We start from the raw sequence: 16,882 nt of genomic DNA on the forward strand, positions 1-16,882 counted from the left end.
TTATGTATGTTTCTGGTAGGTCATATTTATGTTCGCCTTGTTATTTTTAATGAAATCTGCGTAAGTCGTAGTGTCTCCAATTTTTGGGGGCTTTTTGAAATTCCATTCTATCTTCCTGATATTTTGAGCAGCTATTGAATATACGTGGCAGGTCTTCAATTGTTTTGCAGTGATAGCAATTGATATTAGTAGGCTTGGGTCCTGGATGTTTGCCAAAACCTCCTGCTAATTTTGTTTTTTTCCGGTGACGATGCGATTGATAATTTTTTTGGTCCGAGCTGTTCACTTTGGGTGGTTTGATGGACCTATTTGCTCTTTTATAATATAATAGAGTATCCTGCCTTTGGCAGTGGAGTTCCAGTGCTCCTGCCATTTCTGATTAATATAGTTTATTTTTATCCTTTGGGGTTCTGTTATGCTATATCTGATTGGGGCAGAGTTAGGGTTCCCTAACATGTTTTTTGCGACTTTGTTGGCTAGCTCATTACCAGGGATTCCTATATGCGAGGGTATCCACATGAATTCAACTTTCTGATCCGCTGCGGCTAATTCCTTAAGCATATAGAAAGCTCTAGCCAAGAATTGTTCTCTTGATTTGGTACTGTGAGATTTGATGGATTCTATTACACTGAGTCGCTGATGATAACTGCTTTTGGAATTCTTTGGTCTTTAATCCATTTTAATTATTCTATTATTGCCCAAAACTCTTTGGTGAAAGTAGATCAGTGGTAATCTGGATCCCATTTGTATGTTGAATTCGGGAATAACCACTGCAGCTGTTGTTATGGGGTGGGGGTGGGGGTGGGGGGTTTGTTTCCATAATTGGTGATTCTGGTGTTGATCCTAGGGATAGGGTTTGTCCAAGGGGCGGGGTCAAGTGAGTGAGTGTACTCTGCTCAGCCCATATTAACTACTGCGTTACTATATTACATGCAGATGTTTTATTTAGTTTGCCCAATTTATATCCACCTAACATATATATATATATATATATATATATATATATATATATATATATATATATAAGCCACAGAATATCTTATACCTCGATGGAAACTACAATAAAAACACCCTATATCAAATAACTAACTTTATAGTTTCAACCATGAATGAATGTGGTCAGTTTATTATTATAGATAAAAACGAAAATGTCCACATGAGGAAAGTACAGATAAGGATGTCGTGGGGCTACGTTATATGGCGCTACGCGAAGTGAACAGGCCCATGAAAGAGTCTGGAAAAGAACCCTCATGGACTAGACTTTCAAATATAACATTTTAATTAGATTTTTTTATTTTATTATTTTTTTCTTTCTTTCTATATCCTACTAACAATATTACAGTTTCCATACTGTGCAAAGTACCCCGAAAGGGAAGACCTTTTACAGGTAGAAACAATTCTGGCTTTTTTGGCATAATATTCAAATAAAAGATGGACATGGTCGAGATGGAGACGTACACAAATAAAGAAAGTATAGACCCCATTTCGAGCATAGTCTCAATCTTATTTGATATGCAAGAGTGAAAAAATTTAGGTACACACACATAAACCATTAGAGTTTCAATTTAATATGCAAAATAACACTCCGCCAAATTCTAAATTTTAAGTAAACACTCCCGATGTAAATACAAAAACACGGGAGAAAATAAGACAACTGGGTTTCAATAAATTTGGCATAACTGCTGTCCCAACATGAAAACAAAAAAAAAATAGCAATTAGAACATATAGCATACACACATAAGCAAACATGGGACGTAGGTGACCCTAGCAAGGTCGACAAAATACTAGGGAAGGAAATCCGAGAGGATAATAGAAATCACTCTCGGAGGAGCAACCCTATAGACACACTAGGGAAACTTAGAAATACCCTACTCCAAATTTCTAAATAAAGACTATTTTTTTAAAAGTTATTTTAAAAAAAAAATATTTTAAAAAACCCACAAACAACACACCTTTGGGGGTAACAAATATATATAAACCTTTATAAGCTTTGGCTAAGATTGGGGGGGGAGGCATCTGTCTGGTGCCCCCCCCCCCCAAAAAAAAAAAACAAAATAACATATCTGTGCAAAACATTAAAACTTCCAAGCAATGCGTTTCTATTACTCCACTGCTCGACATGTAAGGTTATTTTTTTTTTATTTGAAGTGTTTGTATCATGCACGGATTCGGAACAATCATGCGCAGAACTAATACTTAGATTCCACGTGATATCATCATGGCGGCGCCTACTTTCAACTTTAATGTGGGTATTTTGGGACATGTTGACAGCGGGAAAACAAGTTTATCAAAAGCTCTAAGTACAACTGCTAGTACAGCATGCTTTGATAAGAATCCTCAGAGCAAAGAGAGAGGAATTACCCTAGACTTGGGTTTTTCGTCATTCAGAGTGAGGGCACCAGCACATCTAGATGATCTGCAAACAGAAGCCAATGAAATTCAATACACTCTGGTCGACTGCCCAGGCCATGCATCACTTATCAGAACAGTTATTGGGGGTATGCATAACTGCTAGCCCAAATTTTCTCTGAAGTTTCAAGCCCATCTTAGATATATGGACGGTTGTGATAAAAGATCAGCGTAATCGCTATCGAAAACGTATTTCGACAAAACGTTTGTTTTTTCCTTGTCAGTCATCGCCAGAGGAAAGACCCCAAGTTTTGAAAACACCCCACGACACCTCAAATTATAATTTACAGCTGAAATTCTTTTATCACTTGACCCTACAAAGATCGTTTAATTTATCTTTAATGCCCCAGTATTGAAAATTAAAAATCCAAGAAATGTTTTAAGCTAATAGCTAATCGACCACAGTGGCAAAGAGTTATCGTTTGTGGGGTGGGTGGTTGCATCTTTTTACTCAAACGGCGCTTGTACTTTTTACTTCTGTGAAACGTCACATGCAGTGATATCAGTTTCTAAAAATATCCATTCGGACAAGGCGAACCGGTGTAATGGCATTCAGTGATATTGTTTGTATTATTGTTCTTACTGAAAACTGTACCAGACGTTAAATTTGTTCATCTGAATACAGATGTGCATTCCAATATTTTGTCACAGTGGTGCTTAAGCTTGCAGACTGTATAAATCATATAATCAAATTTGATGAATCTTTCTAGAACACTATAATACACAAATTGCTTGCATTTCATCACCGATAGATATACCCTCAATATTTTGAGATGAAAATTCCAAGGGAACTGCCAATTCCAAGGGAACTGCCAACCCCACCCCCACCCCAATAAATAAAGCCGATGAAGTATTCTTTTATTTGATTGATGTTTTAACATACACACAGAGAGGGATGTATGTAGGAAAGTGACTATTTCTTACATTTTGTTTAGCGCACAAAATTACACTCTGCTTAGTTGATGTGATCTTATGCATGTAGAATCTATAAATGTTTAATATGTATTCCATAAATTTAAAAACAATGTATCCATGTTTTCTTTGGGGTTTTTTTTTGGGGGGGGAGGTATAATGCATTAGTGATTTTATTAACCTTTTCTAATTCCGATGTTTTAATCGGTAACAAAGCTAAGAAAAGAGGAGAGAAACTTTATAAGTTTATTTCAGTGTCCGTTTTACAAACAAATCTTAATTTTGAATGATAGTTTAGAACATATAAGAATGCATTATGTTCATTAGAGTTGTGTTATTGAAGGGAACTGGTTGATACTATATGAATAATACATTTCTTTAATTAAAAGCTATAAACAATTACATTTTCCTAGGGAACTGCCACCCACCCACCCATTAAATAATGTCGAAGTATTCTTATATGTGATTCACGTTTTAAATAGAGAGGGGTGTATATAGTAAGTGACCATTTCTTACATTTTGTTTAGTGCATAAAATTACACTCTGCTTATTTGATGTGAAATGCTTGTATAATCTAGAAATGTCGCATAGATATTCCATATATTTAAAAACAATGCATCAGTGTGTCTTTTGGGTATTATTTGTTTGTTGTTGTTGTAGGGTTTAATGCCATTTTTCAGCACATGATAGGCTATACATGGCGGCCAGTATTAATGGTGGAGGAAGAACCCGGGAAATCCCTGGAAAGAACCACCGACCCTCAAGAAGCTACCTTATATACTCGCGTGTAAGCCGAACAATTTAGGAAAAAAATAAGGCCTGGAAGAAGGGGGGTCAGCTTATCTGCGGGCCAAGGTCCAAGTCTGAAATTTTTAAAGCTTTTTTCCCTCTATTTCCAGTATTTATTGTTTCTGTCGATCGCCGAAGATGAGATGACATGCCTAATGATGCCACATGGCTCATAATATTTGTGCTGTCGTGAAGTGAAACAAATATTTTTTTTTTTAACTTAAGTGGTAGGATAATGAATGAAAAACATGTTTTAACATACTTGACGTCTATTTGACAGATGTCCATCCACCAGAAAATGCAGCCATACGTGTTATTTGAGCCACAGTGATACGTGTATTTTCAAAAAAAACTGCCATATTAGTAATCTCCAGTCAAGTATTTACCCCTTAGCTAATCAGTAATCATTAAACTCTACGGTATTGTACAAATGCACGCTTTGCTTATTTCAGTGTAAATATGAAAAGAATCTACATAAAAAAATAAAAGAATTACGATACTGAAGGTATATACGACAAACATTTTGATCGAGAGTAGAAATATATATATGATAGTCTTAAAGGAACAATAGCGAGAGGCTCCATAGGGGTTTGTTGCGCGCACGCTTAGGAAGGGTAAATAACGGCAATATATGAGTCAGTGTGAGTAATTGTAAAACAATATAATTTGTGGGATTTCTTTAACAGGTGTTTTAGAAGTAATCGGCAGCCACAGTTTATATACTACTGTTGTTTAGTTGTTTGTAAGGCAAAGTGGTTTGTTAGCGGTAGAGTGTCGTACAATAGCTACCATATGCTTAATCTGTGGTAAATGCCTCGGGGATAATATATTTGTTTTGTTGCACAATGCCAATGACTTTACTAATACATGCCGACTCTCAGATGTATTGTTTAATGAGATATGGTAGTGGACATGGTTTCTGCTCAAAGTTATAAACTGTCACAATACTTGAATAATGTCCATGCTTAAACCAATCATATTTTGATCAATTGAAGTAAGACCAATGAAGTAAAAAAGGCCGCAAAGAAAATGAAAACAACACTGGCTGTGATACCAGGAGGTTTAACGTCAGTGTTACAACCTCTTGATGTCTGCCTTGACAAACCTTTTAAGGACAAGTTACGAAAGATGTGAGCAGAATGGGTTTGTTCAGGGGCTGTGAAAATGACAAAAGGCAGGAATTTAATGAGGCCTGACATCGATTTGGTCGCCAAGTGGGTAAAAGAAGCGTCGGACTCAATTCCATCAGAAATGATTGCAAAATCATTCACGAAGTGCTGTATCAGCAATGCCATGGATGGAACAGAAGATGATGCTATATTTCAATCCACCAATGACAAGGAGAGCGAGAAGGAGAATGACACACTATCAGATGACCATGATGACAGTGACAATGTATATGATGAAAGCATGCCCGTAACAGAAGCCGAGTTTCGTGAACTGTTTGGCGAGTCTGATACAGAGCCAGATTTTGAAGGATTCTAAAAATGATAGAACTTTTATAATTCATGATTTTAGAATGAGGATTAATTAAATTTCCATTAAGACTTAACACTTTAGAATTATTTTTATTTCAACATATAAATTAGCTTTCTTACTTTCATTTTATTTAATAATGTGATTTGCCTAAATAAACATATTCAGAACTCACTTTATGCATCTTGTGATGTACCAGTAGTCTAGAAATTATGGGTCGGCTTATATGCGGGTCATGCACTTTATAACAGTTTAACCAATTCAGTTTGGGTGGGTTGGCTTATACGCGAACGGGCTTATATGCGAGTAGATACAGTACTTGCAAGCTTTTTCACATACCCACATTAGCCAAATCTGAGACTTGAGCCCATGCAGACAGAGGTGAACCATGCTTAGTGACACATGGTAGTTGCTTACCTGGGAGCGTAGCAAATTTAAACTACCAGCTGGTCCAGGCCTAATGATTCGATAAATTCCATCCAGTTGTTCCTTATTTGAGTATTGAGAAGGTCCTTATTTATATCTCCTAGTATATATGTTTCTTTCTCCTGTGCTAGAACATTTTTCATTTCAAAAAGTTATCATTCCAAATTGCTTTGTTGGAAGGTGGCCTATAAATGAAAATGCTATTGAAGGTGGCCTATAAATGAAAATGCTATTGAAGGTGGCCTATAAATGAAAATGCTGTTGATGGACTTTGCAGTGTTATTGCTCCATTGTTTGTTTCCATTGATCTGCCAGTATGGTTCAAACATGAAATTTCTAAGTCTTGGTTTTAGACTATTTACATAGTTTTCTTTGAAGCTGTTTACTTTTCTTTTTTTAATTGCTCGTTTTTCAGAGCAGCTTTCAAACTCCATGGAAGTATTGGCATCCACAATACCTTTGGTGCCAAAGAGAGGCCTCATGACTGTATCATGCTCGACCTTTTCAGTTCCTACCTTGTCTTGTCTTTTAGATGTTTTGTGCACAAATATTGTCTTGCAGGAGGAAACATGTTTTCGATAGCCTTGGTAACAGCTTTCTCGTCATCTGTGCCAAATTCGCTATTCTCCGATATTCACATTTCAATAGTCTCCACATCACTTTCAAGTTCTGTTACCACATGTTCCCAGAATGATTTGTATGTTTTATACGACGCATCTTTTTGAAGAATTAGAGGACCGAGAAAGATAGGATGGTCATTGGTATTTTTCTTCACAGCACTCTGTTGTACACCGACAATGTTACATAAAAGTTTCTGAGGTCAAATGTCCAATCAGTGTGAATCAGTTGATCCTTTGTGTTTGTCAAGAAGTGTTTCAGATCCTTTATTTGTTCTCATATTTCGTTAGCTTACATTTCAGTTGGCTGGAATGCGATCAAAATCAGTTTAAAGAATGATATGACTCTTGAATGAAATCTAAACACTTTCTTTCATATTAATTTATTTTGTAATCATATTCGGCTTAACATGAATTTAGCCTTCCTGGCTTCCTTAGCATTCCAGCCAACTGAAATGTAGGCCAATGATTTTGGCCTTCCTGGCTTCCTTTGCATTCCAGCCAACTGAAATGTAGGCCAATGGAACTTGATAACCGGTCTATTTGCTTGTGTGAGAATTTGAATTTATTAGAAAAAAGCCATCAGACTAAGTAAAGTCTGACTAAAACATTATGACTTTACTTTGTAGAAAAGCATTGATATGGGCTGCAAAGTGTGTGAGATATTCCTGAAAATTTGACTTTGTTACGATGTTAGTTGACATCAGAATAATAATTTCACCAGTAAGACATTGACCCTCAAAACAAATATCAGGGTAGATCTTTTACAAGGTAGGACTATGGTTCATGCCAGTGACATGGATGTCAAGTGGCATTGGACTGGCTTGTGCCAGCATCGACTAGGTATATATTAACATCTTCCTATTTCTTTTATATAAAACAAAAAATGATGAAACATTTTTGTGTTAATTTTATCTGTAGTTGTGCACTTTACATGAACAACTTGCTTGTTTTTACCATATAATTACATTAATCAATAGACAATAGATGGAGATAAAGTGACGGAGAGAGTTTAAAATGGAGATTGGTAAATAGATACACATTTGCTTAAAATAGATTTAATGTCTTGATATAGAATATATGTTTATGCGTATGTATCTTGAATGATATCATCTTTAAATCTATTTTTATTTGATATTTGTTCATTGGACTGAGATTTTGATATTTGTTGATTGGACTGAGATTTTGATATTTTTTGATTGGACTGAGATTTTGATATTTGTTGATTGGACTGAGATTTTGATATTTGTTGATTGGACTGAGATTCTGATATTTGTTCATTGGACTGAGATTTTGATATTTTTTGATTGGACTGAGATTTTGATATTTGTTGATTGGACTGAGATTTTGATATTTGTTGATTGGACTGAGATTTTGATATTTGTTGATTGGACTGAGATTCTGATATTTGTTGATTGGACTGAGATTTTGATATTTGTTGATTGGACTGAGATTTTGATATTTGTTGATTGGACTGAGATTTTGATATTTTTTGATTGGACTGAGATTTTGATATTTGATGATTGGACTGAGATTCTGATATTTGTTCATTGGACTGAGAGTTTGATATTTGTTGATTGGACTGAGATTTTGATATTTGTTGATTGGACTGAGATTTCACTGTCCTACATGAAGATTTGATGACAACTTAGGGGTCATGTTCCTGTGACTTATGCTGTTACTATTATTGTCAATTTTATCAGGGAATCAACTGAAGACTTATAATTTGACTTTTTTGAGCAGTATGGTTGAAGAGCATCAGTGTGTGCAGAACAGTTTGATCCACTTTCGAATTTCAGAAATCTGCTTTTCCATTGGCTAATTCAAAGGTCACCAGAACATAGCCCCTAAGTAGTTGATGTTAGATCTTCATGTAGAACAGTGGAGATCTGATTTTAATCGGAGTGGAGAATTTATAAATATTTTGTATTTTTAATGTATTTCATTGTAAGTATCTTGTAAATACATATGACATGTATAGTCTTCATGTTTGATGAATTTATGATTAGAGAAAAAAGACAGCACTATGCCATTTCATAAATACATAATGCATTCTTTAGTTAATATTTGTAGCAGTGCATGGATAAAATATGTGGATTTCTGCTTAACTGATATAATTCACAGAGAGAGACAGACAAACAGAAAAAGTTCTATTTTATTGATTAAAAATTAAAAATTTAACATTGAAATAAATAAATAAAATGGTCATCGATACAATTGGGAAAAAATTCATGTTAATTTCAGACATTCGATTTTTAACAGAATTTTTTTTAAACAGACCTCAACAGTACCGTATTTGCCAGCCTATAAGTCGATGCAGAGTATAAGTCCAATCGGCAAATTTGGCAACCTTTCCATCCTTCATCCTTATATAAGTCGATGCTGAGTATAAGACAAGGCCAGATCAACACCTCGGATTGTGTTTTCACTTCGTTCCACACAGCATCACAAATTGTATCCTACCTGTAACTCCGTAACCTTTCCCATCAGAATCACTAAATGTAACTAAAAGTACCTTATTTGTTTCACACAAAGTATTTTAAATGTATTATGTACTTTTAGGTACATATAATGATGCTGACCTGAAAATTTATTGAGTTACAGATAGTATAAAACTCTTGATGCTGTGGGGAATTAAATTATAATAACTTTGGTTTCATAAATAATAAAAGGATCACTGTATGCTATTTCAGATTACCGTCAATAGGGAAATTGCGTCATTAATACTAAAATGCATTTTCGGGGGGTGGGGTGAAGGGAAAGAGAGATACAGAAATAAGGATGCATGTGTATTCCATCGCATTTATCTTTTTGCACCTTGTGATCGAAATGAAATATGGTCCGATATATGAAAAAGAGAAAGTTTGGCTCTTCATGGATTTTTTTCTTTTTTTTTAAAACTTATTGCCCCTGTGTTGCTGAAGCTTTTGTCAAAGAGAGAAAACATTAATAAATGAAACAGTAAATGTCAACTATGAAAATACATACCAAACTCCTTCAGGGTTTAAATATTCACAGTAGTTATAGCCATGCAGTCTCCATTAGGTTAAACCCCAAGAATAAACATTTTGCATACTGTCTAGTTTTCTTTGCAAGTACAACCTCTCCATTCCCAACAATTAAACTTTTGTTTCAAGTGCATTTACTCTTGTACTTAGGTGACAATTTTTTTATCTTTGCTCATGCCAGATGTATTTTAAACTGGTGTCTGTTCATCAGCAAGTTCAGAAATGTCACTGGTTATTACAATAGTTATTACCTGGCATTTCAACCGTTCCGGTGGCCTCATGGCTAGAGCAACCATCTTGGATGGAGTAGGTCATGGGTTCGATCCCCGGCTGAGTCATACCAAAGATTTACAAAAATGGTACTAACTGCTGCCTTGCTAGGCACTTAGCATTAAGAGTTTAGTGTTAGGACTGATTGGACTGGTGTCAGGATAACACGACTGTGTGGGACATCATGCGGAATGATGCCCCAATTCTAGATATCACTATAAACTGCCACATTGCAGACATCGTAGCGATATGACTGAACAATTGTTAAAGCTACATTAAAAATCTAAATCACACACACACACCTGGCATTTCCTCTAACTATATGGTATGGTATTCATAATACCCATGGGTAGCCTCTTATCCCTATTGGTAGCCTCGCTAATCTGATCTGGTCTGCAGAATCTTGGCCTCAAACAGGCGTTATCTTGAAATGACTGAATAATTAGCATGTAAGTACCACTACAAAGCCATGTGATTCTTTTAATAATGACAGTGGAAACAAGCAATAGAAGGACTTGCCAATTAGGTGAGTGAACTACAGATTTACAATCGTGAAGACATCTCTGTCTGTCTGTCTGTCTCTCAATGGGGCATACATATTATTTGATCATTAGGTGCAAGAAGAAAATTGTGTTGGAATATGTCTTTGTCATGGTTATTCATCTTCTAACTTGTAAATTCTAATGTACATATATGTAATTAAATTTAAACAACATATATTACACACAACATACATTACTGGTGCATGCTGCTTTAGCGCAATTACCTCTGATCTGTGTTAACTTTTAATACTGACGATCATGTAATTGTTTAAAATACTCAATGTGGGATCCTATATTTGTTCATACACGATCACTTTCCCAAAAAGAAATAATTTGCACACTACTTTTCGTACTCTTGGAGAATTATTTTCCATACGAAAAATATGATAAAGCAGTTTGAATGTCATAATCCATATGTAAGTCTATTCGGAGTATAAGATGTATTAAATGTGTTATAAATTGTATCTCCCTCTTTACAGCTATGGAGTATAAGATGTATTAAATGTGTTATAAATTTTATCTCCCTCTTTACTGCTATGGAGTATAAGATGTATTAAATGTGTTATAAATTGTATCTCCCTCTTTACAGCTATGGAGTATAAGATGTATTAAATGTGTTATAAATTGTATCTCCCTCTTTACAGCTATGGAGTATAAGATGTATTAAATGTGTTATAAATTGTATCTCCCTCTTTGCAGCTATGGAGTATAAGATGTATTAAATGTGTTATAAATTGTATCTCCCTCTTTACAGCTATGGAGTATAAGATGTATTAAATGTGTTATAAATTGTATCTCCCTCTTTACTGCTATGGAGTATAAGATGTATTAAATGTGTTATAAATTGTATCTCCCTCTTTACTGCTATGGAGCATAAGATGTATTAAATGTGTTATAAATTGTATCTCCCTCTTTACTGCTATGGAGTATAAGATGTATTAAATGTGTTATAAATTGTATCTCCCACTTTACTGCTATGGAGTATAAGATGTATTAAATGTGTTATAAATTGTATCTCCCTCTTTACTGCTATGGAGTATAAGATGTATTAAATGTGTTATAAATTGTATCTCCCTCTTTACAGCTATGGAGTATAAGATGTATTAAATGTGTTATAAATTGTATCTCCCTCTTTACTGCTATGGAGCATAAGATGTATTAAATGTGTTATAAATTGTATCTCCCTCTTTACTGCTATGGAGTATAAGATGTATTAAATGTGTTATAAATTGTATCTCCCTCTTTACTGCTTCTGTTTTGATACTTTGTGTTGTGTTCAAGAACAGGATTAGTTATGTTGTCCTCTTGTATGAAAATGTATGCTGGTGCCATGAGATGCAGTGGTATTAAATAAGGGTAAAACAGATATCCTGTTTAACTGAAGACTGACTTTTGGTTAGATAACAATGCTTGAGCATAAGCTTTGCACCATATCGTATATACATTGTACTTGGTTACTACACCAATGTAACACCTTATCCTTTTGTGGCATTCAGAGTTATAAATCCTCTGAAAATGCCCAAAGCAACCAACATCAGTGGGTAAATGAGATGACTTGTGTGGGAGGACGTGTGTAATACTGTTGTGTTCATTTGCCCATTCTGTGAGCCCCATAGTAATGTGAGTTTTGTACTGTGAGCCCCATAGTAATGTGAGTTTTGTACTGTGAGCCCCATAGTAATGTGAGTTTTGTACCATCTGAAAGAAAGAGATATTGTTCATCATGCAAAACAAAGAGCTCCTGGTAATGGTGGAAGATTACAGTTTTAGACCACCCAGTCTCTTGACACACTGGCTTCAGCCCCTGGGTTTGCACCATGCAGAAGTTCTGCCCTCTTTCTTTCACCTGTGAAGACAAAGAAAGGAGAACTGGAATCCCTGATGCACTTCAACTTGAAATAATAGTGACTGTTGCTGATTTTCCACAAACAAATACAAGAGGATTGAACTCTCCCAGCAACTACATATGAACTGGTATGGTTGATGGTAACCCTTTTCATCAATGTTGTATATCAAGTCTGGCTTTTTATGTTTTACATGGTAAGTACTTGGTCAGGTTCGACATCATATTTGCCAGATGCTTGATTAACCAGCTGTCTTAGCTTCCTGGTCTAAGGGTAAGACAAGTTTCAAATCTGGCAATATCTTAATAAAGCCTCTAAACTATTTATCAGTGATTCCATCAATGGCCAATTTTTTTTCTTCAATCAGAATGGCAGGGTCATTGGCAATATCTCCAAATGGCATGGTCAGTAGGAATAACTCCAAATGGCATGGTCAGTAGCAATAACTCCAAATGGTAAGGTCAGTGGCAATAACTCCAAAATGGTAAGGTCAGTGGCAATAATTCCAAAATGGTAAGGTCAGTGGCAATAACTCGAAATGGTAAGGTCAGTAGCAATAACTACAAATGGCATGGTCAGTAGCAATAACTCCAAATGGTAAGGTCAGTGGCAATAACTCCAAATGGTAAGGTCAGTGGCAATATCTCTAAATGGCATGGTCAGTAGCAATAACTCCAAATGGTAAGGTCAGTGGCAATAACTCCAAATGGTAAGGTCAATGGCAGTAACTCCAAATGGTAAGGTCAGTGGCAATAACTCCAAATGGTAAGGTCAATGGCAATAACTCCAAATGGTAAGGTCAGTGGCAATATCTCTAAATGGCATGGTCAGTAGCAATAACTACAAATGGTAAGGTCAGTGGCAATAACTCCAAATGGTAAGGTCAGTGGCAATAACTCCAAATGGTAAGGTCAATGGCAATAACTCCAAATGGTAAGGTCAGTGGCAGTATCTCTAAATGGCATGGTCAGTAGCAATAACTACAAATGGTAAGGTCAGTGGCAATAACTCCAAATGGTAAGGTCAGTGGCAATATCTCTAAATGGCATGGTCAGTGGCAATAACTCCAAATGGTAAGGTCAGTAGCAATAACTACAAATGGTAAGGTCAGTAGCAATAACTCCAAATGGTAAGGTCAGTGACAATAACTCCAAATGGTAAGGTCAGTGGCAATAACTCCAAATGGTAAGGTCAGTAGCAATAACTCCAAATGGTAAGGTCAGTAGCAATAACTCCAAAATGGTATGGTCAGTGGCAATAACTCCAAATGGTAAGGTCACTGGCAATATCTCCAAATGGCATGGTCAGTGCCAATAATTCCAAATGGTAACGTCATTGGCAATAACTCCAAATGGTAAGGTCATTGGCAATAACTATATGGTAAGGTCAGTGGCAATATCTCCAAATGGTAAGGTCAGTGGCAATATCTCTAACCTCCATATCATATCTGACTATTTCTTTCAAATGTTGGAGCCTCTTCTAGATTCAGCTGTTGAGGTTTACCAACAGTCACTTGTAAAATGTCTCACATTGTCTGGATCTATTTTTCCTTGTAATATGTCTCACATTGTCTGGATCTATTTTTCCTTGTAATATGTCTCGAAAATGTTTGGATTGACACTTGAAACTCCTGAGATGCTCTTTTTACTGCCGTGAATGCTTTGGTAAGGCCAGTGGGACTATAGTTTGTATTTTGTCTCTGAAATAAAGGGGTTTAACCTAAACAAACACAATATTTTAAAAATTATGCTGGGCACAATTTTATTTCAGACGTTTTAGAAATTAGAACAAATTTCCTCTCCATCTATATCATATTTGTTTGCTTTCAAAGACATATTCAATTCAATATAGCATGAATAAAGTATACAATGTTGATGATGAACATATACAAATAAAAACAATTGAACAAATATGGTTCATGTCTTAAAGTGTATTCTAGGCTATACCATTAAAATTATTTCTCTTTCCTACTTAATAATGGGGTCCCGAGTGGTCTGAAGTGCTCACTTTTATGGATCACTGCCATCTCACCTCTGTCTGTGCTGGTTCGAGTCTCGGTTTCAGCCAGTGTGGGTATATGAGAAAGCTTGCCAGTAGCTTCTCGTGGGTCGGTGAATCTTTCCAGGGTTTTCCCGGGTTCTTTCTCCACCATTAATACTGGCTGCCATGTATAGCCTATTGTGTGCTGAAAAATAACGTTAAACCCCACAACAACAACAGCTTAATATGTATGTATTAAATTGTAAACGCATAAATGATGAAATCCGTTGTGAATATACATTTGCATTTTAAATTTGTATTATGTTGCACAAGCATCATACTTGATTAAAACCAATTATTTACATTGGCTTTGCCATCGTGTAAATTCCTAAAGTGGGTTTTCCTGGTCAATAAATGTAAACAAACCCAACATGTGATCAGTCAGTTTATCCTTAGCTTAAAATACACACTCCAGGGTCAAATCTTGAAGGCAAGTTTTATATTAGGCAAAATATTTAATATCATTATGACTTCTTTAAATATTTAATTTCATTATGATTTCTTTAAATTACATTGAAGTATCTTTTGTCTGATTTTGCTTATTAAATACTTGCTGTCACTCTTGATGAATACTGGTGACCCAGTTGATGACATCATTATCTTGAAACAAGCACGTTAGTTTGCAAGAAACACGGCACACGAATTAAGAATAGGCACAAAGTTATGACTGTGGATGATATGTATTTCGTTTAATATCTCATTAGCATGCTTTAATATTTTGTGATCCTATGGCTTTATATCAGTCACATTATACAGTTAGTTATTATCATTAATGATGAAGAGTTTACCCATCCTATGGCTTTATATCAGTCACATTATAAAGCTAATTATTATCATCAATGATCAAGAGTTTACCCTTCAGCAGTGTATGCTTATAAGTTGATTCCAATAGCAAACTGCTCTGTCAGAATTTGGTATGTGCAGTTTATTAGGATTGGTCAGTAAAACAAGCAAAATAAGCTTATGCTTGTTGCTCAGTCATCTACTGGTATATTGCATTTGATTTTATGTTCTTTCCATGGTGACTTCAGCAAATAAATAATGTTTAAATCAAACCAAGAATATAATGCAATATCAAATTTTACCTAATATCATGTTTTGCTTTAAGTCTGTGGCCCTGTAGTAAGTGTTGGCTTTTCTAGGTTGGGCTTCTGTTCACTTGTTAGTTACACTTGCCATTCTATTAGTACAAAACCCACAGCGGGGACATGAGTGGTCTAAAGCGCTCACCATTACGAATCACTGCCATCTCACCTCTGTGTTGGTTTGAGTCGGATTTGGCATAATGTGGGTGTGTGAGAAAGCTTGCCAGTAGGTTCTCGCGGGTCGGTGGTTCTTTCCAGGGTTTTCCCAGGTTCTTCCTCCACCATTTGTACTGGCCGCCATGTATAGCCTATCTTGTGCTGGAAAAATGGTGTTAAACCCTACAACAACTACAACTACAAAACCCACAGTGGAATTTGAGACAGCAAGGCAATTTAAAACATTGGTTGCTATGCACTTCTTATATGTTAGGAAAAACAAATCTACTGGGAAATTTTACAATATGAAATTCTTCATTGCATTATTTCTATATAGGGAAGGAAAAAGGCTTTGTTATGAAAAAAGATGAAAGATTTTTTTTTAAAAAGTCATATTCTTTTTTACCTAAAACATTTGTCAAAATAATGCATGCTTTTTTTGTTGATATTTTTTTCATTATTTATATGTTTTATTGCAGTCAGTGAAAATAATAATACAGAAATATTTTAAACCGTAGATTTCTGCACCTTTGCCTGATTGTCACAATCCATTCTCACATCACATGGCTTTTGATTTTGGGGCATGAACCATGGATGAAATTCTGGAAATAGATGCAAACAAAGGATTTTGAGAGTTTATAAACATTTTTTGGTGATGAATAAACTTGAGTAAATATAATAGACCACATTCTATAGTAATTTAAAGTTTCTCACAATATTATAATGCAAGCATTAAAATTTACATAAAGTGTACAAACAATGGCAAGTTGACGGTAGTCACTTTTAAATGTGGCTAGCAAACTTAAATCAACATTTTATTGCATGCCCATTTAATATTACGTGGTTGACCTGGGATGTACTTTTATATAACACATTCAGTATCGCATACCTAAAATTTCCATATCATACACCCAGCCTGGAACTACTTTTACAAATTATAAATAAAAATCTGCCTATAAAATAACAGGAATGATTTATTACTATACATTTTCAATTATTCAGAAATGCTAAAGACCATTTGTAATTTTATATAATGCAGTTATATTTAATGAAAATAGCTGCTTTTGTTTCAGGGGATATTGGGAGAGTACTGTAAAAAGTAGTGAACGGCAGTTAGTGTATTTCACAGTATCTATGCCGAGAAATTAAGAGTTTGTTGAGGTGGACAACAATATCTTGGACACTGTTTGACACTGTGTTATCAGATGAAGTTGGTTAGCGAAGTGAGATTAAATGAGAGAGAGAGCACAAGTACTTTGTTACAAAATCTCGATTTTGTAATTCCTGGAGTACAGATTTCTGGGGCA

General features: G+C 35.3%; 1 protein-coding gene across 1 annotated transcript in view; it reads left to right on the top strand.

The window, feature by feature from the left end:
• Nucleotides 1-2,213: 2,213 nt before the first annotated feature.
• The window catches only part of LOC149780402 (selenocysteine-specific elongation factor-like), a 39,480-nt gene continuing 24,811 nt past the window's right edge, over nt 2,214-16,882 (top strand). The window contains exon 1 of the mRNA XM_089937326.1: nt 2,214-2,499. Coding sequence (XP_089793452.1) covers nt 2,220-2,499 — 280 coding nt within the window. The 5' untranslated portion in view covers nt 2,214-2,219. The remainder of the gene's footprint in view (nt 2,500-16,882) is intronic.

The sequence above is a fragment of the Sinohyriopsis cumingii genome, chromosome 16, assembly GCF_028554795.1.
Source record: "Sinohyriopsis cumingii isolate HCF-2022 chromosome 16, ASM2855479v2, whole genome shotgun sequence".
NCBI lineage: Eukaryota > Metazoa > Mollusca > Bivalvia > Unionida > Unionidae > Sinohyriopsis > Sinohyriopsis cumingii.